Source organism: Tyto alba, unplaced genomic scaffold (genome assembly GCF_018691265.1).
Source record: "Tyto alba isolate M040663 unplaced genomic scaffold, T.alba_DEE_v4.0 Super-Scaffold_10, whole genome shotgun sequence".
NCBI lineage: Eukaryota > Metazoa > Chordata > Aves > Strigiformes > Tytonidae > Tyto > Tyto alba.
The window spans coordinates 28765748-28791591 of NW_024881262.1; the positions used below are offsets into that span (position 1 = coordinate 28765748).

The 25844-nt window shown below is 41.5% G+C and overlaps 1 protein-coding gene across 4 annotated transcripts; it reads left to right on the forward strand.

Annotated features, from left to right (window-relative positions):
* Positions 1-1263: 1263 nt before the first annotated feature.
* TRA2B (transformer 2 beta homolog) lies at positions 1264-24039 on the forward strand. 4 transcript variants are annotated; one of them, XM_032992498.2, is made up of 10 exons: positions 1304-1345; positions 2979-3072; positions 10568-10701; positions 14748-14910; positions 15756-15944; positions 17225-17340; positions 17929-18012; positions 21819-21881; positions 22676-22749; positions 23643-24039. In XM_032992498.2, the coding sequence occupies exons 2-10, from the start codon at positions 3031-3033 to the stop codon at positions 23651-23653; spliced, it is 876 nt and encodes a 291-aa protein (XP_032848389.1). In that variant the 5' UTR covers positions 1304-1345; positions 2979-3030; the 3' UTR covers positions 23654-24039. The 4 variants fall into 4 exon arrangements, with proteins under 4 accessions (XP_032848390.1, XP_032848389.1, XP_042651778.1 ...); XM_032992499.2 differs by lacking the exon at positions 23643-24039 and having other exon boundaries at positions 1264-1345; positions 22676-22757; XM_042795833.1 differs by lacking the exons at positions 1304-1345; positions 2979-3072 and adding an exon at positions 3369-3605.
* Positions 24040-25844: the final 1805 nt, after the last annotated feature.

Consider the following 25844-nt stretch of genomic DNA (forward strand, 5'->3'; position numbering starts at 1 on the left):
GTTGGAAGTTCCTTAAGTTCCCGATTCCAAGTGCATTTGGCTATTTTTTAATAAATCCACCAACATAGTTTCTGTTCAGGATTGATAGAATGAAACTCACCTGACATATATGATATGTTTTTATCAGTATTTTTCTGTTCCCAATCAGCTGTCATATCAAATTAGCGAATTGCATTCTAATGGGATTTGTACATGCTGGGCACTGTACACATGCAATAGCTCTTGTAAAATATGATGAAAAATTAACGGTTTTTATCCTGTGCCATTTAAAGCTGCTGATCAAGACTGATGAACCATCACTGATCAGCTTCAAATGACTAACAGATATTGCATGTAATTTAAGTAAAGGAAAAATCCACTCCCATGAGTAACACAAGATGCTATAAAAGGCAAATAGCGATGCTCACTCAGGGATTGCTAATTCTTTGGCATTTGCTTACTGAATTGCAGCCTATAAAAAAGTCCACACTTCTGAAAGTTATGAAAAGATGTTTTTTTGTTCCAGTGGCACATTCTGATTCCAACATGTCTGCAGCTGCAAGAGCCAACCTGACAGCTCCCTGCCCCCCCTCTGCCTCTTGTTGTCCCCGCACTGCCCTGCACAGCACACCAACATGTTTACTAGGGCACACAGAAGCCACATTAGGGAGCGAGCCAGCTTGAACATAATTAGTGAGAAGGCCGTGCTGCCAAGGGTGACAGTCCAGTGTCTCAAACAGCTTTTCACTGGCAGCGCGGGTGTGAGCTCCCACCACCATCTCACTGCACCCCTTCTTCCTGGCTGTGTGCTACCCAGAACTGTGCCAGACCAAGCACTCATGCAGCTCTTCATAGGACGGGGATCAGAGAACTGATCCTGCTAAGAATAACCTTTTTTCCCTGAGGACCAGTTCATCTTGCCGCCGAGAGAGCAGATGGAAACAATCACAGAGGGAGAGGACAGGCGCTGCTTGAACCCCAGTCATGTCTGATCATGCTCTGAAACTAGAGTGCACAGCCTGAGCTGTTTGTAGATTTTGAGGGATCTCTTCTGAGGAATGAGTTGAACCTGAAGATGATGTAGCATGTGTGAGACTGCTTCTTTAACTGCACAAGTGTTTTTTATAAAATCTGACAGGAAGATGGCTGTGGAGAACACGGTCAGGAGTCCCACAAAGCTGGAAATGGCCCCGGCAAGCCAGAAAACATCTCTTAAATCCAAATGTGCTCCCTGCACAAAGGGAAATGACAGGCTGCATCTCTGGGTGCCTCTGGGAGCAGGGAGATAATCTCCTTGGGATCATCTCACACATCTGCGTCACTGTTGCAGAGGCCAAGAACAGGGGGCTCAGACGTTTGCAGAAAGGTAGGTTTGCTTCAGTCAGTAGCTCTTGGTTGACCAAATTTAAATGCGAACGGAAAGGATCAGAGCGCTCTCTGATCGGCTGTCCCTTTCCCTTCGCACCTTGTTCTCCTGTTCAGAGCGTTTTCAGGAGCTTTGGGGGTGCCCACTGCCACTGGGACAGGGGAGCTGCGAGTGGCCCTTGCTCCTAGCAAACTCCAGCCGATTTATCCCCGGTGGTGTCTCCTCGGTCCCTCTGGTGAACGGGCAGAGCTCCGGGAAGTGTGGGCAGACCCAGCAGGTCAATGTTTGGTTCTGCAGGGAGGGTTGTGGGCAGATATTTGGCTTTTACAGTCACAGGACCCTCTCTGTAGGTTGAGGAGTGAATAGCTGTATAAATATAGACTAAGGGCTGGAAGGTAAATGGCCATTAAACTTTTTGCAACAAAAGCGAACCAACAGAGATTCCCTGCAGAGTTCAGGTGCTTTCAGTCAAAACTCTCTGCTGCACATTTTGGGTGAGTGTTACGGTTTCTAAAGACAACCCAGAACTTCGATGTCATGCTCCTGAATATTAGCCAGCTTTGGCAGCTCGTGTCAGATGTCTCTCCCTTCAGTACAGGATGCTCCTTCTCCCCCTTCTGTTACAAGCAGCACATAGGGAAAACTGATTTTTCTGACCTTGAGTTCTCAGCGATTCAATAAACATGGTGATGCTTTCTGTGGCTACATCCTTCCACCCTTGCTTATGACTTTGTACAGCGCAGCGTATCACTAGCTGTGCTGTAACACCAGCAAAGCATTGAGATGAAACCGTTGAAAAGTGGCGTTAAAAAAAGCTGCGGTATCTTTCAATCAGCAAAAGCTGCGAAAATACTGTTCACTTTCCTCTTAGGTTGATAAATTAATCTTTGTGTTCTGGGGCTGGGAGGGAGAAGGAAAGCAGCCAAGCAGCCTCCAGCTTGTCTCTTCTCATGAGTGTCAAAGCTAATAGGAGACCCCCCCTGGGCGTTTCAGGAGTCATCACCTGGAAATCTGCGGTGCCGGAGCTGCTCACCACACAGCAGAGCTTGCCAGCGTTTAAGGCTGTCAGTCACTTTGCAGTTTGCCGCCGGCCTGCTGCCTGGCGTTTTCAGTTTTACTGCTTGAGAACATTGCTGCCGCCTCTTAAATCTGTGTGGCAAATGGGGCTGGGAATAACCTCGGCAGCAAAAAACCCAAAAAGAGGTACTGAGATTTTCAGCGCTCTGCCTCGCTGCTCGTTGAACAGCACAAATGCAGGGGTGCGCGGAGCATGACCCCAACTCTCGCTATACAGAAAACGCATTTAAGAGAAGAAAAATAATTGCTGCTGGTGTGTCAGGTGGCTATGGGAGCAGTCATGGAGTGGGAGCGCGTCCTTCAGCAGCGGCGTGTGGGGTAACCGGTGCTCTGGTATGTGCTGACCAGGTGTGACGAGTCCTTAGACTTCAACCCTCACGCAGTGCTGGGGGTTTCAAGAGTGTTGAGTAAGTCGGTATTTTGGTTAAACCGAAGGGCTGTAATTTAAATCATGGCAACCCACTCCATTCGGGTGTCCTTGTTTAATACCTGCCGTCAGAGCTACATTGACCCTTTGGGGATGATGGTGCTTTACTTGTGCTGCTTCTCTTGCCAGGGTGAAGTAAAACACAATGTGACAACAGCCAGTGAAACCTGGACTGCCTGTGATGCAGGAAAAGGTGTTGGAGTCACTCCTCGCAGACGCAGTGGTACGTGTTTTCTGAAGAAACAATTCAAGGGCTGAAGAAAAAAATGACTTATTCAAGGACTGAGCGAAAACGATTGTTCAGTGATGCTATGCTGCCCTCACGTGGGTATTTTGGGAATATCCCCCACCTTCAATCCCGACCTGCACTAATTTAATGCTTTAGAACTCTTGGGCACCTCCTCCAAGAAAGCCCCTTGCAGTCACGGAGTTTTTTGTAAACCGTTTCCACGGCCCGCGCGAGGGAGGGACGGACGGACGGACGGACGGACCGCAGCCGCCGCAAACCGGCGTGGGCGTGGCTTCACCTCAGGGCGGGGGGGGGGGCGTGGTCACCACACACCACACCCCCCCTCAGATACACAGGGCGGAGGGGGCGTGGCCTGGCGCCCGCGCGCGCGCGCGCGGGGCCGCGTCACTTCCTCTGCGGAGAGAGCTGGCGCCCGGGGACGGTCGGGTTGGCGCGGCGGCTGCGGCGACGGGGAGCGGCGCGGCGGGACGATGAGCGACAGCGGGGAGCAGAACTACGGCGAGCGGGTAATACGCGGAGCCTGTGTGTGCTACCCGGCCGGGCTCCCCCAGCCTTTCCTCTGCTTTTCTCAGGGCGGCGCCGTCGCCACCACCCCTCACCCCACCCCCCCTCATACACCACCACCTCTCCCCGTCCCGCGGCCTCGGCGGAGCGGGTGGCGGAGCCGTCGCGGCGCGGTGTGTGAGGAGGCCCCGGCGGAGGCGCGGGAGGCCCGGTGGGGCTGGGGTTTGCCGGGGGAAAAGATGGCGGCGAGCCCGGCCGGGAAGGCGGCGGGGACGCTCTAGCTGCCGGCGCGCTCCATGGTGAGTCTGCCCGGCGCCATCTTGGGCTGGTGACCGGGCGCGCCGGAGAGGGACAAAATGGCCGAGGGCGGCGGAGGTGCGTGTCCCGGGCCCTGCCGCTGCGCCCCCGCCGGCGTGTCGCTCCCCGGCGGGGCTGCTTTGGGTTCCCCCCCGAGCGCGGCGGGGCCGGGCGGCCGCGGGTGGGGGGCGGCCGGCCGGCCCCGCTCCCCGGTTCCTCCCGCTGCGGGGTGTGGGGGGGGTGGAGGTGCGCGGGCCCTCAGGCCCCTCGCAGCCGCGCCGCGGTGGTCTCGGCTGGTGCCTCGGTGCCTCATCTTCCATTCCCCAGCCCTGTTCCGTAATGTCTGGGTAGGGAAGGAAAATCACGAGCCAGTAGTAGTCCGAGCCTTTGTTATACTGTCTCCAAAGCTGCATTGCAATTAATTTCTGGTGAATTACTTTCTAAGTTGAGTTCCGATTTGCTACTCCTCGTGCTCGCTTGTAAAATATTAACTCTGCTTCTTGATGTAGTTGCAGCCTTGCATCCAGCTGACTTGGTCTCTTAATTTAATTGACATGTGATTCCAGTAGTCGAAGGGTTAAACCTCAAGCAGAACGCTCGAAGTGCTAGGGCAATATCCTTGCTTTGTGGAACCAGCAGTAGATGTTCTCTTAAACGGCATACTTTTACTAATATCGCGGTAGTTGATTTGCTAAGCTTCACGTTTGTAATGTAACTCTGCAATACAGATTACCTATAGTTAGTTTTTCTTTAGTGAATCAGTCTGGCTTTCCTTTGAGGTTTTTAATTTTTACTGCAACAGACAGTGCAGCACAGGGGGTCAATACTGTGTTTTGGGGTTTTTTTCATCATTGGTATATAAGTTTTTTTACTTACTGCAGCATTGGAGGGAGTTCTGGAGGTGCTAAGTAGTTTAAAATTTAAACCTTCACCAGAGGTTGCAAAAAAATAGGAATGTAATAATTCTGAGCACAAAATTTTAGTGTCCTTCTTTGAATATGGCTTTTTCTTATTCAGATTCCCTAGAATAAGCTTTAATAGTGTGAGTGTTTCTACTTCAAGGTAGCTTAGGTTAGAAAAATTCAGTCTTCAGGAAGCTAAAATTGCTAGATGGAAATGAATGCAGAAAGGAATTAAAGAATAGACTTGTACTGCCCCCATTATTATCTTTTCATTGATGTCTTCATGTCACTCTTACAACTGGTATATTTTTAGTGAGGGAGTGTTACTTCTGACTTGCTCAAGCTGAGTTTCTCTGTGTTAGTCTTTTAAAAAGTTGATTTAATTGCTCTTGTGCAAGTCAGACTGAAAACCAGTTTAAGATGGTACCCTAACTTCTAGCTTAAGTTTGCCAGGGTAACATGTATTATATTTTCAATCAGAATGAGTGGAAATGTTAAAACGTTTATAGCAAAGTCTTTTGGAAACATAATTGTGCAGGGTATGTTAGGATGGCAATTGCTGTCCCACCTGCTTTTCTATTTTATCTTTTCTGTATGTTTATTAAAAAAAAAAAAAAGATGTGCAGGCATTCTTCATCAAGGCTTAAAATGAGTTATGTCTGAACTTTTGTGCGACGTAACTAGGTAAGTGGTATGCAATGTACACAATTGTAAAACTAAAAGATAAAACCATAGAGCTACAAGCTTGCTATTTCAGACTAGGTCAAGGAGTGGCTTTTCTAATGCTATTTCTGGTGTTATGATATTTTTTGCTTACTTAAGGCTTATATTTTACTGAGTCAATGGCTTTCTACTTTTTCAAGCTGGAAGCGCTAAAGTCTCTGCAGAGTAGAAACAGTGCTTGGATAAATAATCTAGGATATGACTTTACAACTGTCTGTTAAGCTGTTCCAAGTCCATGCTGCCAACAAGAATTGTGATCCTGAAAATGTGTTCCTGCTTTCTGCTATGTACTAGTGTTTGTATAGTCAGTCAGATCTGGGAATTAAATCAGCTGAATTTTTTTTTTTTCTGATTCAGTTTCCAGCTGCCTTGGTTTACAGGCTTGACTGGCTTGTGTAGCTGTGAGCCCTAATGTCAGCATTGGGGATGAAGAAGAAATACCACGTGCTTTCACAAGTAATGAGACTTGCTATTTCAGCAGCAACACAAACTTAAACTGGTTTATGTCACAGTTTAAAAAGAAAAAAAAAAAATCCCCCAGTCAAATTCTCTTTTACAATTTACACTCTGTAGCGGAATTAAACTCTGGAAACTTTTTTAACTGAAGAGACTATAAATCATTAAATGCTACCAATACTTCAAACACTGGAATATACTTCAGATACTGCTAGTATGCTGTAATAATTACCGTGTTTTTCCAAGTCACTTTTGTTTTCCTTCATTGAAATTGTGGTCAATGGAATGCGATTAAGGCATGGGAAGGTTGGAAAGATGACAAGTTAAAGTTAAAAATAGTGAGCCTCATCCAGTGATGAATTAGCTAATGCTGATAGTGATTACTTGGCGTGGGTCTGATCAGAAACTGTTTAATACGGTAGTCAGGTTTTTTGGTGTGTTTTTTTTTTTTTTAATCAAAGTAATTGAATGGTATAAATATTCAATTTGTAGATCTACTTGCAAGGTGCTTTTACACATATTTTTTAAAAATGTTGATTTTATTACGAAGTTGTGGAAGAAGGTCTAAGGAAGCAGTTTGAGAGAATTAGAAACGATCTGATAACTTAATGCTACCAAAAGGATAGGTCATTCCCTGTGTTTTTCCTTCATCAGCTGGCACTTGATCTGTCTTAGTGGTGGGCTGGTTCAGTACCCTAAGTTGTCAGAGAATAGTTTGCTTTTTGCTGATAGATTAGTTTCCTGACAGCTTAGTGCACTGAACCAGCCCACATGGTCAGCACGGAAGGCAGAGGTGCTGGGAGGAAGTTGGGCTTCTGTGCTCATGGTCTGTTTGCATGATTTTTTCAAAACACATAATTTTCTCTTTTTTGGTGGAGTTTGGAAACTGTTGTGGAAAGGGATTGTTCTGCTTTGCCTTCGGAGTGGATTCCCAGCCCGCCCCGCCGCCCCCCCCGGCCCAAGCAGTGATCTGATCTGGTGATCTTGTGCTTCAGGGGAAACGGAGGCCAAAGCTGTTGTTTTTCTGTTGGCTCAGTTGCTGAATTTAGCACAATTCCACCTTGAATAAATCTAATTGCAGATTTGATAATGTGTAATGTCAGGAAAATAAGTGGAAATACGTAAGGTTATAGAGATTTAGGATTTGAAAAATACTAATATTTTTATTTGCCTGTATCTTACATTATTAAGTAACTGAAATCTGTAACTTGTATTCCTGTGAGGAAAAACTGGATCTCAGAAGCACAAAGAACACATGGTCCTCACATACCGTACAGCCACTTCTGTCTGTGGAAGCCTTTTCTGTCTACTGCCCTCCAGATAATCCTGCTGTTGTGACATTCTCTCCTTATGGAGTAGATGACTGTAACACATCTTTATGAGTGTGCTTAGAGGTGTTAAAAATATCAGCTCTCCAGTATTAACCATTACTTTTAATATGCTTAAAGTATGGAAAGAATAATTTGGAAACCACAAGCCTGGACTTCAGGGCTTGCACCTGAATTCCAGTAATGCCTGATAAAGGGGAGGAACTGTTGGTAAGGATCAAGGGATCTGCTGGGTTTTAGAATCCACACTTCACAGAACCAAGGCTAAAAAAAATGGTTATTTAATAGTTAACACCAGTCTTGGTCTGCTTACCGTCAAGTGTTTGAATGTAGGTAGGATAAAGAGGATTTTTTTTCTTTTTCTCTTCTTCCACGTGTCATGACAGGAGCCTACTTTGGCATTTTTAAAAAAACTTAAAATTCACAAAGTAAAAGAGCAGAAAGTAGGAAAAGAAAATGTATTAAGAGCAACAAAGTACTTGTTCTATAGTGGAAACTCTCGGATTTGTGAGCGGTGGGAGTAGTTTGTGTGAACCCTCAATGGGTGTCGGTATAACGGGGCATCAACTAAGTGTGGAGTGCTACAGGCTTCTGGTGCTTGAAATTTTGGGTAGGGAGGATTTCCTGAGAGTTAGGGTGGGGAGGCTAACAACTTTGAAATTTTAGGGGTTATTACCAGTCTTAAGATTTGAAGCAGGTGAGGTGTAGTGAATTCCCTTGAGACTGGTGATGATAAAGAAGTGGCATAATCCTGTAAAGTGTGATAGAGTGAAGATAAAAGTTGTAAAGAAGGATGATCTGGAAACAAAAATGTGGATGCTCAAAAACTGGAAAATGTTGTAAGATCCAACGAAGCTGAATGAAAATAAGCCAGCTGTTTAATTATCTGATTTAGATGTACAGTTGTCTTTTTTTTTCTGAAGTTTTTTCTCAGATCCTAGGTGTCAAGTTTCCACATCAATTTTATCATAATATAGCAAAGATCGTAAAAAAAAAAAACAGAGGAAGACTTTGGTCATTTGCTTATAGCTAATACCGTTACTCTACTGATTTCTTCAAAGCTTATTGACTTCTGAAAACTCTAAAAAGGGTATGGGGTATGTTTATGGGCAAGATCTTCCCTGCTGCTTCCCTCCCATCCTGCATTTCTTGTGTCCTTTTCAGTATTGGACCCACCTGTATTTGGACACGGCTCGTCCTGTCTGGCCAGAATCTGTCACGAGAGTTATGTTTTGTGAATGGAAGTATTTTTCCTCAAATGAAGAACAACCTTAGTTTTGATTTTTAGCCCTTCTTCAATCTTGCTTCGTCTAACTCTTTTTAAAAGAGTTGAAGACTTCTTATGGCTAAATTAAAACCTAAACTCATTGCCTTGGATTATTTTCCTCTGAAGGTAGTAATGGATTTAGGTTAAATTTGTTATTTGTAACTTAGTTTGCAACATTTGCACTGCCCTTTGCAGGGTTAGTATATGAGGTTGACTGTAGTTTGTAACGCCTTCTTAAAACATTTTGACAGAGAAAAATATGGCCTTGACCAACTTTGTGTTATTTCTGTTGTTCTTAGTATTAATTGAAAATATGCTTTATCCTGCAAGCTGTATTTGTCTCCCTGTCTGCTCTCCTCTCTTCCCCACCATACTATATCATAGGCAAGTGTAAATAGCTAAACTGTGTTTTAAGTTGTGTACAAGTGGTTTAAGCACAGTTAAATTTGGGGTTGGCAAATTAATTCCTGAATGCTTAGTATGGAATTCCTGTTGAGTGTCCAGGTTTAAGAGATCTTAAAAAAAAAAAGGTTATTTTTGAGAAAAATCTGATACTCCGTTGTTGCTGGTGAGCATTCTTGTTCAGAATAGACACAGAATTTAGAATTGTTTGTTCTTATGAAATAATAGAATACTGCTGAATTTTAACTTTTCTCTAATATTTTGAAATAAAGAATACCTTCTAGCGTGTTCAAACCAAGTATTTAAGCCATTTGACTGGTTAAGTGTTACACTGATTTAAAAAATACATATATATGTAAAAATTGAAAATGCTAATTAGGTTATGTCATTGCCAGAGAAGATTGCAAGTAGATAATAGAGTAGATGGGGTATTATTGCAGAACAGTGCTTGAGTGTGTCGCACAAAATTGCATTTTCGGTTGGTGGAAAATTACGATTTACTTGGAAGCGTGAAGGCTGCATATGTAATCACACTTGTGCAGGCAGAGTAGGTGTGAGTGTGCTCATAAACCTTCAAACTAGGCCTTCTAAACTGCAAGAATGTCCCCAAAAGTAACATAATTGTAAGTCATTGATAGACCAACCGCGTTGTGCTTTCTGCATTCAAAAAGCACATCAGTTAGTCATCTCTGGCCGCAGCAGGGGCCTTCTTTAAGTCACTTGTTGATTTTGTCTAAGCATGTGGCTGACAATGCATAATATTTTGAGTTTCCTCATGCTAGAATTCATTAGTAGATACTCAGTTGATCCACTGTGCATTTGCTATTAAATATAGACATAAATAGCGAATTCAGTTACTTAGTACTAAGTTAAACTGAATTGACTGAATCTGTTTATAAAATAGTAGGGCATTTGGTAGATTCAATTCTTGAACTGCATACGTAGTAAAAGTCCACAAAACATTTTTTTTCTAGTTTCAGTTTTGGCACTAGATTTTATCCTGGAGTTTTTAAATATTCTTCATCCTGTTCTTTTTCTATTAAGGTTAATGTTGAAGAAGGAAAATGCGGAAGTCGCCATTTGACAAGTTTTATAAATGAGAATTATTTGAAGCTCAGGAATAAGTGAAGCTGAAATTTGAAAAAAAAGAAAGTGAATGCATGCTAATTATCAGACCAGAAGTCCCACTTGTAGAATATTGAGCAATTTGTGTGAAGTGGGGAAGATGAAAGAAGTCAGAATTTGAAACGGAAGAATGAAGAAAAGGAATAAAAATGAAGTTAAGATAAGAAGTAATCTGGAATCTGAAAGCACTACGCTAAGTAATTACTAGTCTGTTTATGTGTCCCTGTATATTTTGCTAAACATGCATGCATTATCTGTTTAATAGCAAAAGTATATGCAGGGTAAAGAAGTGTCTACCAGGGAAAAAAAAAAAAAAAAACTTCTTAAAAATCTAGGCAGTTCTAATGCCAACTGCCCGGACACATAGATATGAATTTTTACCATTTATTTCACTGGAGCTTGTTTACAGACCTTAGGTAAACAAGAAATTGTGTACAAATTAGGCTTTCGATATCTGCGTGCAGGAATCCCGTTCTGCTTCCAGAAGCGGAAGTGCTCATGGGTCTGGCAAGTCGGGGAGACACACCCCTGCAAGATCTCGATCTAAGGAGGATTCCAGGCGTTCCAGGTCAAAATCTAGATCCAGGTCTGAATCCAGGTGAGTTTCCTTCTTTTACCTCTTCCTCCTCTTCACAAGTCAGATGATTATGTCAAAGGTGAACTGAAATCCAGTTTTGCCCAAATCTGTTTCCGGAGATTACTGATGAACTTGTGGACATTGAATACAAAGGGGCGTGTGTGGTTTCAGGATTTGAAAAGCTAAACTATCAAGTTAGATGTTTTTGCAGCTTTTCCTAAGGGGTAGTCAGCTATGTAGGCTTGTTTCTCTGCTGAATCGGTTTGGAGGTGGCTTGCCTTTTAAGTCTTAGAATAATGGCTAGTTTCTGAGCATGAAGCATTAGGAACTCTAGATCTTAGTATTTCTGTGCATTAAAAAGAAATAAGTGCATTAGCAGGTTTTTTCCATGTTAGGTCACATTAATGTATGATGTTTTCTCAGTGGAAACAGTGATGTTTCTGGAGTAGTTAACAGTACATTCCATGAAAAAGAAGCAGTAGAGATAAGAATGAATTTCAACAGACATCTGTCTGACCTCTTAAATATATATTAACTTGAAAAATAACAGGCTGGAAAGATTTAAAGACTAGACAGCTTTCCAAGTGCTCAAAAGTTGTGGAGAAAGTAGATAGTTTATTGTATTTGTTACGTGACAACACAAATGTACATTATGAAAATGCCTTTTGCACTGTATTACCTATGCTTATAACCATCTGCTAAACAAGCTGTGTGCAGTGACGGAATTCCTCTGGAAATTGTTAGCAGACATAACCGAGACATAAAATAAGCTGATAGTCCAGAAATAAGACTATAAATGTCACTGCTAGCCAATTTACATTGGCTTTACCAGGTGTGTCATGTAAGAGGTATGTATTTAATAAAGAATGGAGAGGCAACAAAATCTGTAAATGGGTGAATGATGTTATTTTCTTAAGAGTCTAGATAATTGAGTGCTGACTACAGAAATGAAGGTGGTGATAGTTTCTCATTCGTAAGCATTCAGGTTAAACTGGGTTTCCAGTTGAGCTGTTCATAATATGTTTTTTATGTGTATAAGCAATGAAGTAGGCTTGCCAAAGCCTGGGGGTCAGGCTGGACGAGGGATGACAACACAAAGATACCCTGCTATTAGCAATCACCCATGATGGAGAACACTCTCAAATACTGTGTTTTGATCTCCTTGCAAGATCAGTGTGATCAATTTTGAAAGACTTTTGTGAGGAGTAAAATACTAGGGAAATTTTGACAGCAGAGGAGTGAGCTTGGGGTTTTTTTGTGTACTTCAGGCAGTCACAAGTGTCAAATCCATGCACTTGGCAATCTTTGTAGTGCAAGAACAAATATGTCAAATTAAATGAGTAAATACTTGGTAGATTAATACTGCTTTATAGACTACGAAATTGGAGTGACCTCTGGAATTGATAGTAGTGAGAGATTCATAGGGCAGCTCAGGAAGGGTCCAGTCCAAAATCCTGCTTAAGGCAGAGTCAGTTTTGGACTCAGATCGTGTTCTCAGGACTTTATCCAGTTGGATTTTGAAAACCTCAGATGATGGAGACTGCAAAACACCTCTGGGAAACCTCTTCGTTTTAAAATAACGAGCGAGTCAGGACCCAGCCTGGCATGTCCTTCTGCACCTTTATCTATAACCTCCGGGGATTCCATACTCTAAATAAAGCAGTGTGTTTCTCATTTGCAGAATATAATACTGTGTAAGAATGCCATCGCAAAGTGTATAAACTGGATGAAGCAAATGCAAGATCTAGAATTTGAGACCCCTGGCAAGTCACATACTTGTACAAAAAATTACCCTTTAAATAATAACCTGGCAACTAACTTTTTACTTTTTGATGACCAAAAGTAGAAGCTTATGACTACCGTGGCTTCCTGAGCATTTAACAGCTATCTTGAAAATGCCTAGGGCTAGAAATACATTGCAGAGTTAGAGTGTGTTCATTAGGACATTTGGGCAGAATTGTGTCAAGGCACATATTTAGAACCAACATACTTACATCTCTCTTCAGTGCCGTCACACATTTGGATGTGATCAGGAGCAGGTCATCTAACTCTGGCTCTCACCAGAGAAATAACCCTGTGAGAACTTACCTATTTCTTGGTAGTTTCTGTTGCAAGTGTGTTTTGAGTTACAAGTTTTATAAATTAAACTTTGATTTGGGAACAAATCTGTGTCCTGGCGTATTTATCAGTTGGTGTGTGGATAGACTTGATTTAAAAAAAAATCTGCTTTCATTGATGTTTTCAGCAGCAGCATAGCAAGCTTGTTATCTTTGGCTGGCTCTGAAGTCTAAACAATTCTTAACAAAGAATTAGGATTTTTAGCTGTGGTGGCTTTGCGGCAAAGGAGAATAAAGGTAGTATGATGTTTAAGGCAACAGTATAAACAGTGCCTATTTAAAACAAGTCTTGTTCTCTCAGTGGATTGCCAGGTTTAGAAGTGTCCAGCTCTGTTCACTGTAATGAGTGCATTTTGTTACCTGGAACCATCAGCTCTGTGTTTGCCTTCAGGTTTTTTTTTCTGTTAGCAGTTGAAATGTGACTGTGCATGTGTGTTGAACTTTTCATTATTATTATTTCTGTCTATCTTTACTGTCTTCTCCGCCTCAAAGAAGTGGTTGTTCTTGTTTTTTGTGGGTTTTTTTTGTTTTGTTTTTTTTTTTTTTTTACTTGCCAAAAGTAATTCATTCTTTCTAAATACATAGTTAGAAGTATTGTAATGGGACATGCTGAAGACAGAACTTAGCTGGCTCACTTCTGAAGAGGTTGAAGGCATTTTTTAAGGGGGCCTGTAATGTACACGGTGTATATTGTGCAGTTTGCCTGTCTGGTAATGCTTACCTAGTGAGGAGACCTGACTGGAAGAAGCTGTTAAATGCTCAGGAGTAAAAACAGGTTTAGGTTAAGAGCTTCATTCATGCCCGTGTGGTGGTAGTGTCACTGTGAAACATGGTTGTGCAATGACGGTAGCTTATGGTCTCAGTCAGTACTTTACTACCTTGGCTTCCACTAACAAGAGGAAGGACATTTAAGACGCAATCAAGAGTCTGAAGATTAACAATTTATGACTAAGAGCCTTTGAATATTAAACTGTTTATTGCACTTCTCAGCCTTGCAGCGATTTTCTTTGTAGTTGTGTGGAATGCAGATTAATCAGTGACTGCCATCAGCAGGCCAAGCTCAGGCATAATATTCCAGTTGAACTGCTTGCCCATCCTTTCAGCGAAGGTTGTGTTGGGAGGCCTAGGGGTTTAGTAGGAGTTGAAGCGTTTCAGCACCTCATCTCCACAGACTGAGTGCTGTCAGAAAAATGTTTCTGCGAATCTTCTGAGGAGGCCTGGGCTGAAATCAGTGAGCAGTTGCACCTTTGCCTAAATACACTTCATGTGTGAACATGTAAACATTCATGAACAGCTAATGTTAAAGAACTGTTTAAATACCAGAAAGTAAATAAGCCTACTACAGCTTAATTTCTTCAGTTGTGTTAAACTCTGTTTCAGGGGGCATTTGCTAGACTTCTGTGCTCGTAATTATGCTCTGTGTGAAAAGTGTATTTGCTTTTTGGCGTCAGTGAAAGCAGCTCTATTATGAGTGCTAGAATAAGCAGAAGTGTGCACTGACGCAACCGTGCGTGCTTTATGTTAAGTCATATTTACTTATTCTCCCTTCTTCTGTTAAGTCTTTAAAAGAAAGCCACCCCAGCTATTTTAACTTAAATGCTACTGTAAATGCTATGAATATTCTAAGTATATACTGTGTCAAACCAAGACAGCCTTGTTGGAGGAAGTTAACAGCTATTGGGAGAAAGTTAAAAGTGAACTAAAATGGAAGTTGAGGTTTTTGTTCTGCAGTAGAAATGCTCTGAGAGCCTCTACACTAATCTTACTGTAAAGATTTAGCACACAGTCCTTAAGAGTAGTGACTAAATTGATTATAGCTGAATCGTGGTGCTGCAGGTTTTAGAAAATGGTTATTTGGGCTGTATATCTGACGTATTTTTGAAGGCTTAAAAAAATTCTAAACAAACCCAACACTACCTTTATCTTTTTCTTCTTTTTTTTTCCCCTCAGATCTAGATCAAGGAGGAGTTCCCGTAGACACTACACAAGATCACGCTCTCGTTCCCGCTCCCACAGGAGATCCAGAAGTAGGTCTTACAGTCGGGATTATCGGCGACGACACAGTCACAGCCATTCACCCATGTCTACTCGCAGACGTCATATTGGAAACAGGGTATGTCTGTTACAGTAGTACATGGTCCTGAATACCTCCTGAAATCACTGAATTAATTACTTGGGGCTTTCCAGAAAAAAGCATTCTGCTCTGGCTCAGGTCTGTTTAAAAGATACTGTTGAGGTTAACTGTCATTTGTCTTTTGATGAGCCATGGATCTCCATAAGTTTGCTTAGGATTGTGGGGTTGGGGGTGTCTTGTTTGTCTGTTAATAGTTGCATTTAGGAGTACTGCCAGTGCAGCCCGTTGTCGCCATACCTGCTGTAATAAATGAGTGAATATATGCAGTGAAGGGATGGGGTTAGAATTAGGAGGGAGAAACATTTGGGCTTTTCTTGATTAGAAAGCCTGGAAAACTAAAACATGTAATTAAAAGCTGTTTTGATGGGGTCTTCATTAAATGAGCATGCAAACCAGCTTGCATTTAGCTGCTTTACAGGCTCAGGTGGCTGAGCGTGGTGTGGTTTGTGCTGAAGCAGGGGAGAAAAAGTGATAACTAACACAAATGAAGATGTGATCCAGGTCTCTGTGTATGTGTCTCCACATTCAACAGTCATCAGCTAGCTTTTGGAGGGAAAACTTCTTAAATACAGTACCTATTATGTGCTGTAACTGTAGTTTGTACAGCATCCTGAGAAATGCAAAGTATTTTTGTGAAAGGAGGCTTGTGTATCTGTAGGCTTGATTGTAATTGTGTCTGTTAGCAAGATAACCCAGCCTGAATCTCAGCAGCATGTTTTTTTGTTGTGACTCAGAGCTTCAAGACAAAACAACTTGTGAAATACCTTGTACTGCAAATACAAGCAATTTTATTCTCCTATCTGTTGATCTGTCCTTTCCTTTAGGCAAATCCTGACCCAAACTGTTGTCTTGGAGTGTTTGGATTGAGTCTGTACACCACAGAAAGAGATCTGAGAGAAGTTTTCTCCAAGTATGGTCCAATTGCTGATGTTTCCATTGTGTATGATCAGCAGTCTCGGCGTTCGAGAGGATTTGCATTTGTGTACTTCGAAAACGTTGAGGATGCTAAGGAAGTAGGTTGGGGTACAGAATGTATAGTATGTTTGCTGTGTTCTCAATTACTGGAATGTGTGTTCTGTAACAGGACATAGCGTGGGGAAACTCAGGGCCTAAAAAATACGTGGCACCTCAAAATAAATGTCAGTCGTGTGCACCAGAAGAGAGAGTGGAGAGGCATGAATGCTGGTCTCTGTGCAGGCTGAGCTGTTGTGTAATTCACAAAAGAAAACTTCAGGCTAGCCATAGTGCAAACTATGCCAGCAAGGAAAAGAAAACAGAAACACAGGCTCTCTGTTTTAATTGAGATGAGAGTTCCTTCCTAACTCCACATGTGATCTTATATTTAATAATGGGCGTGTTCAGAGTGGACCAGGACCGTTTCAGAGCTCTCTGTAGGAGCACTAGCATGCATTGTGCTGACTTCTGGTGCTTCAGTCTGAAAGGGGCAGGCAGGAGAATCTTTTTCTGAAAATAAAAAGGCCAGGCAAATGTGCAATGGCTTCCTAATGCCTGTAGATGTCCATGGGAAACCCTAAGGGGTTCGGTAAATGGAAGCAGTGTCAATACCGTATAACAGATTATGGGATTTGTGCTTACAAGTGCTATGGAAGGAACAGCGAAGAATATACTCACCAGCTAGATAATTCTACACTCAGGCCAGCCCTTGGAGAGCAGTGTGTTGATGGGCTGTAGCTGGGCTTATATTCTGCATAAATTCCACTACTTAAAGTCTCTAGTGTCATCCTTTCTGAATTTGGCATGAAGGCTTCCGTGTTAGGTTGGAGCTTTGGATGTAGGTCCTGCAACTTGGCAGAAAAAAACCCTAATGGTTTTTGGTTTTCTTACTGCAGATTTACTTACAACGAAGATACTACTGTGGTAGTTTTTGAGGATGTATTGAAGGAAAAAAAATTAACAGTGCTCTTTTGTTAACTTCTAAATGCTTTGCTTTATGTTACATGTTAGAGTAGTTACATGTCCCTACATAAGCATATTCAAACGTTCCTCTTAATCCTGTTAGAAGTAGAGGTTCTGAAACAGTTGTTAAATTATGTTCATTTCAGGCTTTAATGTGCAATATAAATCACATTAAGTGGTTACAAAAGCTTATATCCAGCTGGCTTCGAATGTCTTGGTTTCATGTTTGGTGATACGTATAAGGCATAAGTGAAACTTGGATATGCATCCTAACTGAGCCAATTTAGGACTTCTCCTAATGCTTGAAGCACTCATTAGAAACTTGGGTTGGTAATAAAGTTCATACCTACAGCTAATGTATTTTATCACTGTTTAGGCAAAGGAACGTGCCAATGGAATGGAGCTGGATGGAAGAAGGATCCGGGTAGACTTCTCCATAACAAAAAGACCTCACACACCTACCCCTGGCATCTATATGGGCAGACCCACTTAGTAAGTTACCCGTGTGGGATTTTTTCCAAACCAGTATGGGATGGGATTAATTGTCTTGTGTTTTATTAAAAACTGTTCTGTATCCCTGCTGAGGGACCTGATTTTGTGTGTTTTTCCTAGGCTTCTGCATTAATGCACTATTCTGAAAGTAGTTTGCTTGCTTATGACTTGTGTGCTGTACAGTATGTGGATGTTTCAGTACTAGAAAATGAAATACAAAAATCACTGTTGATGCCTAATTACGTTTTAAAATAAAAGTCCTTAACAAGAGCTGTGCTAAAACTGATCGTTATCTAGAAAAGCTTCTGAAAACTAAAATACTCAACTGATAAAGGAGGCTCTTCAGAATTAAAAAAAAATAATAAATATGACGAGATGTGGACAGCATTCAGCAGTAATACATATCTTTCCAGCTCTTTAGATACGAGGGGTTAATTTATGTACCCCTTTTCAGTGACTGATCTGGGGTCAGCCTGGAGTACAGTGAGCAGAAACCTGTGTTTAACTGACTGTGCCTACTGAAAAGCACTGCAAACATTAATACTGTTTTATGTTTTGTTAAACGTAATTCTCTTTCACTACTTGTAGTGGCAGCTCACGACGACGAGATTACTACGACAGAGGATATGATAGAGGGTATGATGATCGTGACTATTACAGCAGATCATACAGGTGAGGCAACGTTTGTAATGTTCAACTGCTTTTTAAACTGTGCTTTCTTATTGACATTCCTACCTGTATAAGGGTTAAGCAGTTCATCCTACGTGCAAATGCCAAAATATTTTTGAACTAACTGTCATTCCGGAATCTTACTATGAAATCTCTACCAAAATGACTGCTTATTATGACCAAATAAATCCCATTGGTCAGATTGAGAAATATTTTATGATGTTAAACCTGCGACATGACTTAGTCCATAATGGTTTTTGAATCTGCATTAAGTGTAGAAAAACAAAATATGTTCTCTATGATCTTATTATTAAAGGATGTTTTGTTGGCTCATCTGTTAGCACTGAAATGGTGGGAATACATGTGTAGGACTAATACTTAAGTTGGTATTAGAGTGCCAACTTACATTGTGAGCATAGTGTAGTAGAGAAAGTGAGAAATTTCAGTGGTGATCAATATCACCTAATAATTATGGCACCCCAAATGTCACCAAAAAAAAAAAAAAAAAAAGAATCAGGGATTTGAACATTACCTGTTCTGTATTGGACATTTGCATAAAAAAAGCTCTTTTTAACATACTTTGTTGGGTTAGATGTGTGTGTTTTTTACTTGAAGGACTCACACCTATTTCTGTCTCTTCAGTCTAAAATTCTGTGTTCAACCCCATAGTACTTAGCTGAAAGAGGTGAATATTCGTGTGGCAACGGTCAGTGAGCTAGTAAAAACAAAATCTGTTGAAAACATGATTGGTATGTATTTGGGTTTGGTGATAGAGCAAGTTTGTCACTGCATTTTCCATTAAGACTGCCAGGAAGACTTGTCCCCTGTGAAATCCTCATAATTTCTGGGACACTTAAGTTGGACACAGAGATAGGAGTTCATTTTTTTTCCTGTCTGCAATCAACAAGCGTTCCTGTAGTTGCCGAATTCTATAGTAGTAATACCTAAGTGTTTCACAAAGCTTGAGTGCATCAGTAATGGGTGGATTTATGATTGTTCCCTGAAGGCAACAATGTATTCCTGGCAATATATTAATTCAAATTGCATTATCACATTATAGCTCCAAGATAAAGGAAATAATAAATTCTGTGATCTTAGCTTTCAGTGTACTCTTCTGTTGCTTTCTAGGTGTAGAAGAAAATAGCATCTTTATAATGTTGATAGCTGTACGGTCATTGTCAATGAGTGAGGGCAGCTATCTCTTCCTTCCCCTCCTACAACTTTCAGCCACTTTTTCTCCTTCCTGGGCTGTTGGCATTGCTTCCAATATGTTTCTCCCCTGCCTTGCTGTTGTCACGTAAATCAGGTGCTTTGCTTTTACAGTGCTTCAGTGCTGCTGGGGCCAGGGAGGGGGTCAAGGTACTCTACATCAGTGAACACAGACAGAAGTGTTCTGCTCTCATTTCTGGGAAGCAGTCATTAGGCTATATTTCTCTGCCTCTAACAATCCATTTTCTTGAAACATCAGTGGTTTGAACATTTAGGAGAACTGCAGCAGCTAAAATCTGAAGTTGATACTGAGCGTACAAGAACCAAGGTGTGTTGGTTTCTCTTTGCCAGCAGCTGTATGGAGGCTTTTATATGAGGTGGATGGCTCTTCGACCAAACTTCCAGTTTGTTTGAGAGCACAGGGTACAAAAACTTGCTTGGGATAGTTAATATAGCCTTGTCTCACTTAATGTACTAAAAGTAGTTAACTGAAATCTAGCAGGTAAATTAACTGAAGCAGCTCGCTGAAGTGTTGGGGAACAGAGAGGGCTTGCAACGTAGCCTGCTAAGCATTGTGTTAAGTGCTGCTTCTAGCCTGCTTTCCATTTTATTGCATGGAAATCTGATGTAAACCCATCAAACTGGCAGAAGCACCCAAGGACCAGCAAAAAATGCGGGGCTACGCAGTCTTTAAGAGTTTTACACCCCTGATCTTTGTTTTGCACTTCTTTGTAGTACAGATTTCCTTATTAAGGAGTCGGTCAGGGTGTACTGGTTGTCCTTGAAATCTTGTTTGTGGCTTGTGTGTTCTTAAAATGTAATTTATTCCTTGTTTAGATCATGGTATGACCTTAAGTCTTGAGTGCTTAAGCGTTACTATTTCATTCCTGATAGTGAACAGTGGCTCTGTTTGTAAAACATTGTCAGAAGTTGTAATTGCATCGGTTCTGGGTGCACGCTGGTGAGAACAGTTGCAGTCTGTGATAGCGACTGAACCTGAAGAAGAATACATACATTAGATAAGGAAGAGCAAATAATAAGGAGTGGTGTGAGAAGCTGGGCTGCTTCAGTTAGTGTACTAGTCTGAGCGTAGTGTATCAGAATTCATGGCCATGCTTCGGTCAAGCTCTCTGAGGCAGTCATGTGCAGGGTGATGTTCTGCCCTTCCTACATGTTCACCCCTCCCGTGTCTGTGAACTAGGGCTATGGAGTGGAAATACTTAGAATATTGACAATTCCAGCAAGGGTGATTACCATTTCCTATCTTAGCAAAAAAAAAAAAGGGGGTGGGAGTGGGAGGGGAACCCAACCAAAACACCCACACCCCAATATTTTAAAGCTCATTTCAGAACCTTTATAATGTCTTTTCATAGCAGCTATTGAAAGAGTGAAAGTAAGCCACCAATGGTTTGTGTGTGGCTGCTTTAAAAATATCTTGGGCTGCCCAGGTTAGATACCTACTTTTTCATCCTGCAGATCTTGGTTGTTTGAGGGAGAGAGAATACTAGTGTTGTGTTTGTTGAGAGTGCTTCCTTGAGGAAGGGAAAGTTAGAATTATTAAAGATGTAGAGAGCATTGCATACTAGTACTCCACCCTAGAAAATCAATTGGTAACAATTACTTTGCCTTCCTTGCCCCTCTGTGCAGTGAAGCCTTAAGGGAAATAAAATTTCAGATGGGAATTGTCATGCTAAAACTTCCATTTCTCCTAATTTCAATGGGGTGCTTAATCTTGTCTCGAAAAGTATCTGTAAACTCAAGAATAATGTTAAAAAACCCCAACTTGCATGCTGGCTATCTACCAAATGGAGAAGAGTTTTGGGGTTGTTTTATAATAATTGAAAAAGGAGACCTGCTGATTGGAAGTGTGGTGTTTTGGGGGTTCTTTATCCTTCATGTCATTGACAGCCTTTTTGAGCAGCTGCAAGACAACTGCAGCAGTGCCTGTTCCATAATCCAAACTTGATTTAGTCTTCTCCTGGTAATGCTTTACTGTATCTAAATCTGTGGAGGTACCAGCCCAACCACTTAATATTTTTAAATACTGTAATGTATTGTTTCACCTCTAGGCAGCTTCTGTATAAGGAGAAGCCACATCACAGTTCTTAAATGCCCTTGTTTAAACATGATTTTGAAGTGTGAAAATGTAAGAGTGTAGGGGTTTTTTTCCCTGCCTCCACCTTGGAAACAACTTTTTCCTCAGGACAGTGAATTGATCTTGCTTCTTTTTAAAAAAAAAAAAATAATAATAATTAAAATTGCTTGCCTCAAGTTGGTAAGCATCTGCAAATAGAAATGGTCTTAGAAGTGAAGGCTGTGTACCAATCTTAAATTGCTTTTTGTTGTAGAGGGTGACATTGTAAAATACAATATTGGTCAGCTGGAACGTGAGCCCTCTTTAACTGCTCCTTGACAGAGTTCAGCAAACTGATTCCAGGAATAGATAAAAACAAACATAATGAAGTAGCTCAGTGTAGGAAGCAATGTGTTCTTGTCTTCACATCATTTTCTTATGCTCGATGCTGCTTTTTGCTTGTACAATGAACTTCTTGTTTGTTTCAAAAATTTTTTCAAAAGTTATTCTGCTTTTGTATTCACAGAGGAGGTGGCGGTGGTGGCGGCGGAGGATGGAGAGCTGTTCAAGACAGGGATCAGTTTTACAGGTATGATAGGAAAGCTTTCAGTGTCTGGTCATCAGTGGAAGCATTTTTTATACTTTTTTTTTTTTTCTTGAGTATTCTATGAATCAAGTCTAGGGATATCTTTAAACACGTTAACAGAAACTGGGTAGACGCTGAGCCCTTGCTGCTCTTCAGTGAGCAATGTAATTAATTTCAAAGGTTCCCTCATTGCTATGTAAAGGGGTGAATTTAGTGTAGGGACAAGTTAGTGCAGCTTTGCTCAGGAAAAACTCATAATCAACCAAGAAGTTGGTGTCCTGAATGTTTGAGGGGGTTTTTTTAAGTTTTATTTTATTAGGAGATTAGTGGAACTAGGCAAGGAAACGCAAAGCTTGGGAGTGCCTGGATTTGGAGGGATTTGGTGGTGAGTTTGGTTGTAGCAGTGACTGATAATCAACTCTTCATCTTGGAACAGATAATTGAGGTTAAAAGTTAAGGTGTGATTTGGCTTAGACTGCTTGTTTGGGGTGCTCCTGGCTTGAGCCACTAAAATCATGTGTGGTTAAATGGTGAATGCAAGACAGTTTATATTTCTTCTTTTAGTCCAAATTAATACTATTCTGACCCAGTAAGAAAAAGAGCATTAAGAAAATGCAGATATTTGCTTTGTTACCCATAGAAATGTTGATCAGTTATTTATGTGCTCGTTAGCTCTCCCAAGTATGCTCTTGATGCCAGGACAGGGTTAGAAGTCTGCTTGGAAAGTTAGAAAACTGCTGCCACTCATCTACCACAGGCTTTAACGAAGGGATTGTTTCTGTTGCCCCCTTTCACAGGAGGAGATCGCCATCCCCGTATTACAGCCGGGGCGGCTACAGATCTCGATCCAGATCTCGATCCTATTCACCTCGTAAGTAGCCTTAGAGCTCGTATGTCAAAAGCAAATTTTCAGTTTGCCTGAACTACTTCTTCTTTTGAGTTGAGCTTCTGTGTCCATAAAGACTATTTGACTTCAGTGTGGTGGTTTGGTTTTTTTGGTTTTTGTTTTTTTTTTTTTTTGAACCACAGTTCTCTGTAGTGTTTTATTGAGCAACTGACAACCTTGAGGACAGATCAAATATTTAGTTTGCAAAAAAATAAACTAGATAATACCACTTGTTAAAAAGTCTGAGGTACCGTTTCTTTCTCTGAAACTCTGTTAGAACAGGAGTTTGTAGTATGTTGACAGTTCAGTTACCTCTAGGACAGCAAGGGCAAATTGCGAAGCCTTGCACATTTAAACACTGAAACTAAATTTTCCAATGTCAGTTGTTGAAGAGGAGGTTAGTTTCATTTGAGATCCAAACAGTGCTTTTTCTTTTCTGAATTCCTTATTTGCATGGAAGATAAAGCTGCATTTTGATGGCAGAAATTTAATAAAACACAATAGCATTCCTAGCATACTCCCTTCGTAATGGATACAGAGTGAATGAATAGGTTGTGTTCTCATGTTTATCCTTTGTGTCCAAATGAAAACAAGTGTAACTGGTTTTACTGATATGTAGGGAAACATGGAACAGTTACAATGTGAATTCTCATTGTGTGCTGAAACATCAGCTCTGGGCATATCTGACAGGAATTGGGGGGTTTCTACACAAAGGAACTGAGTGGTAGAACTGTCCTGACTGCTGGACTCAGTCGTAGCCAAGGAATGGGATACAAGTTTGAGGGGTGGCAATGAATTTAGACAGAACTCTTAAAAATCTGTCAATCCTTGGAAGATGTAATAGTGTGTATTTTTTTTTTTTTTTTTTTTTCTTTCAGGTCGCTATTAAAGCATGACATGTAGAGGAGTTTCTAGCTACAGCCTTTGAGTTGAAATTGCAAGTTTGTGGACAATATTTTTATTGTCTCTTCTGTTTAAACAAGTGAACAGTGCCTAGTGAATAGGTGACTTTTACACCTTCGAAGACTACTTCTGTGATGTTAAATGCTGTTTCATTCTGCATATTTGTGTAGTTTGGTGCTTTGTTTCAAGTTGTGTTTTGAAAGGAGTATGTTTTGCATGTATTTTTTTAGTCTCAATTTTGACTCCTGAAAGGTTTCTATTGTAAAGACAAACTGTTCAGTTAGTTTTTTCTACTGATTCCAAGGTATTCTGAAGATCAAAACCTGTGTAAAATGCTTTCAAAAAGTGAAAAATAAAATAAAAAGAAGTTTGGTTTTTCTTTTCCTACTTTTGCAAAGTGTAAGTTACAGGTTGAAACGAGACTACAGTATTCTGGAGTAATGTTTAAAGCTCAGTTGCTGGGCAGTTGTTCTCTAAATGTAATACCTTCAGGTGTGTAAACCCAGCCTGGAGAGAAGCCCATGTGCAAATTGTACCGTAACAGGAGCAAGAAATGTCCTTCAGCAGCACTGCAGGCATGGAGCAGGACCGGGAATAAACTCTTGGTAATGGGGCTGAGCTTTGAGGGGGGTGAGCTGTCAGCAATTACCACCTGTAACATGGACACCTTTAAATAAGGAGAGGGCTTCAGTGGAAGTAGATAACCGTACGCTTCGGGAAGGCAAGGAAATAACATTCAGACTACTTTCATTTTTCTTCTTTATTCACCAGGGATTGTCCTTGTGGGGAGTACATCTTCGTACAATGCAGTGTAACTCTCAGATGATGTTTTCCTACCAGTATAGTACCATTTTGCCTACGTGGATTCATGAACTTCATACGCTTCCAGGAAAATTCTGTGCAAGATTTGAAAGTACTTCAGTCAGGCTAGAACTTCCCTCGGCCTTGAGTCGCATCTCCAGGGTGACCATGTGTGGAGGGCCTAGAAAACAAGAGCCACGAGATGCTAGGCTACACCTGCCTTTGTTCTCTTGGCTTTTGAGGTTCCTCTGCTGTTTTTTTCCTGTGTGGCAATTTCCACACTTTTTTCCTGGACTGAGAGCAGTGGCAGGACCCTGTGGACCTGCAGCCTCTTGACCTTTATTTGCTGACTTTCCCCTGTGTCTGCGCGGGAATAGAACAGACAGCTGTGCCATTTCTAATCCCCTCTTGTCTAACCGTGGCTTTCAGATCGTATGGAAGTTTTCAGTAACTTTTAACTTGAATTATTCCTGATCTTGCCGCCCGCTCTTGTGGAGAGGGGTGGAAGGGAAGTTTCAGGCTGGCACGGACCGTTCCACGGTGGGTAACGTGATGCTCGTTTCTTTCTGAGCACCACTTCACACTTGTCCTGGTTTGGTTCTCTTAAGTACTGCTGAGCCACAGGTTTTTGTACAGCGACTCTGCAGAGCTTGCACCGGAGGCTGGGTGAGCAGTAGCCTGCCCCTGCAGTCTTCCTTTCCTTAGAGAGTTTAAAACATGGCTGTGTGAGCTGGGCTGGCACTCGGCTATATAGAGAATTGCCACCAGAGCCATCACTGGTTAGGATTTAAGTGGCAAGCCTGTTTTACCCCCAAGTTTTTATTCAGTGGGAACTACTGTAATAGTTCTGTCAGCCTAATTAAAAAAAAAAAAAAGAGGTAATCCCAGGGCGAGTGATTGCATACTCTGAGCTACATCCCATTTCTTTGGGAACAGTCATTGGCTGTCCCAGGGAGGCTAAATTGCACTTCAGGGTCTTCATTAAGTTCTTCCACTGTCCGGTTCTCATTTTTAAAATTGGCACTGAATCATTCAGTTTGGGTTTTGGCTATTAAGTTATCGCATTGAAAAGTTCTTGGGCAAATGCTACACAGCCTATCTGTCATACCGCTTAGTAAATCTGTGCGGTTAGATCTATGATCTAATTATTTTTATATCCTGGGTTGTAGGAGATGCACTGAGCTTTCCACAGCAACGATATTTTTCGTGTAGAAATAGTGATAATACTCTTTTTCTGAGCTCCTCAAAAAATTACGTTCCCTACTGCTGGAGGGAAGAAAGTGCTTTCCCCTTTTGATGAACACCACGCAGTCGCACAAAGCAAGAGACGGAAGAAATAAGCCCTCCCTGCTGCAGCCGCCTGGAGGGGTGTTGAG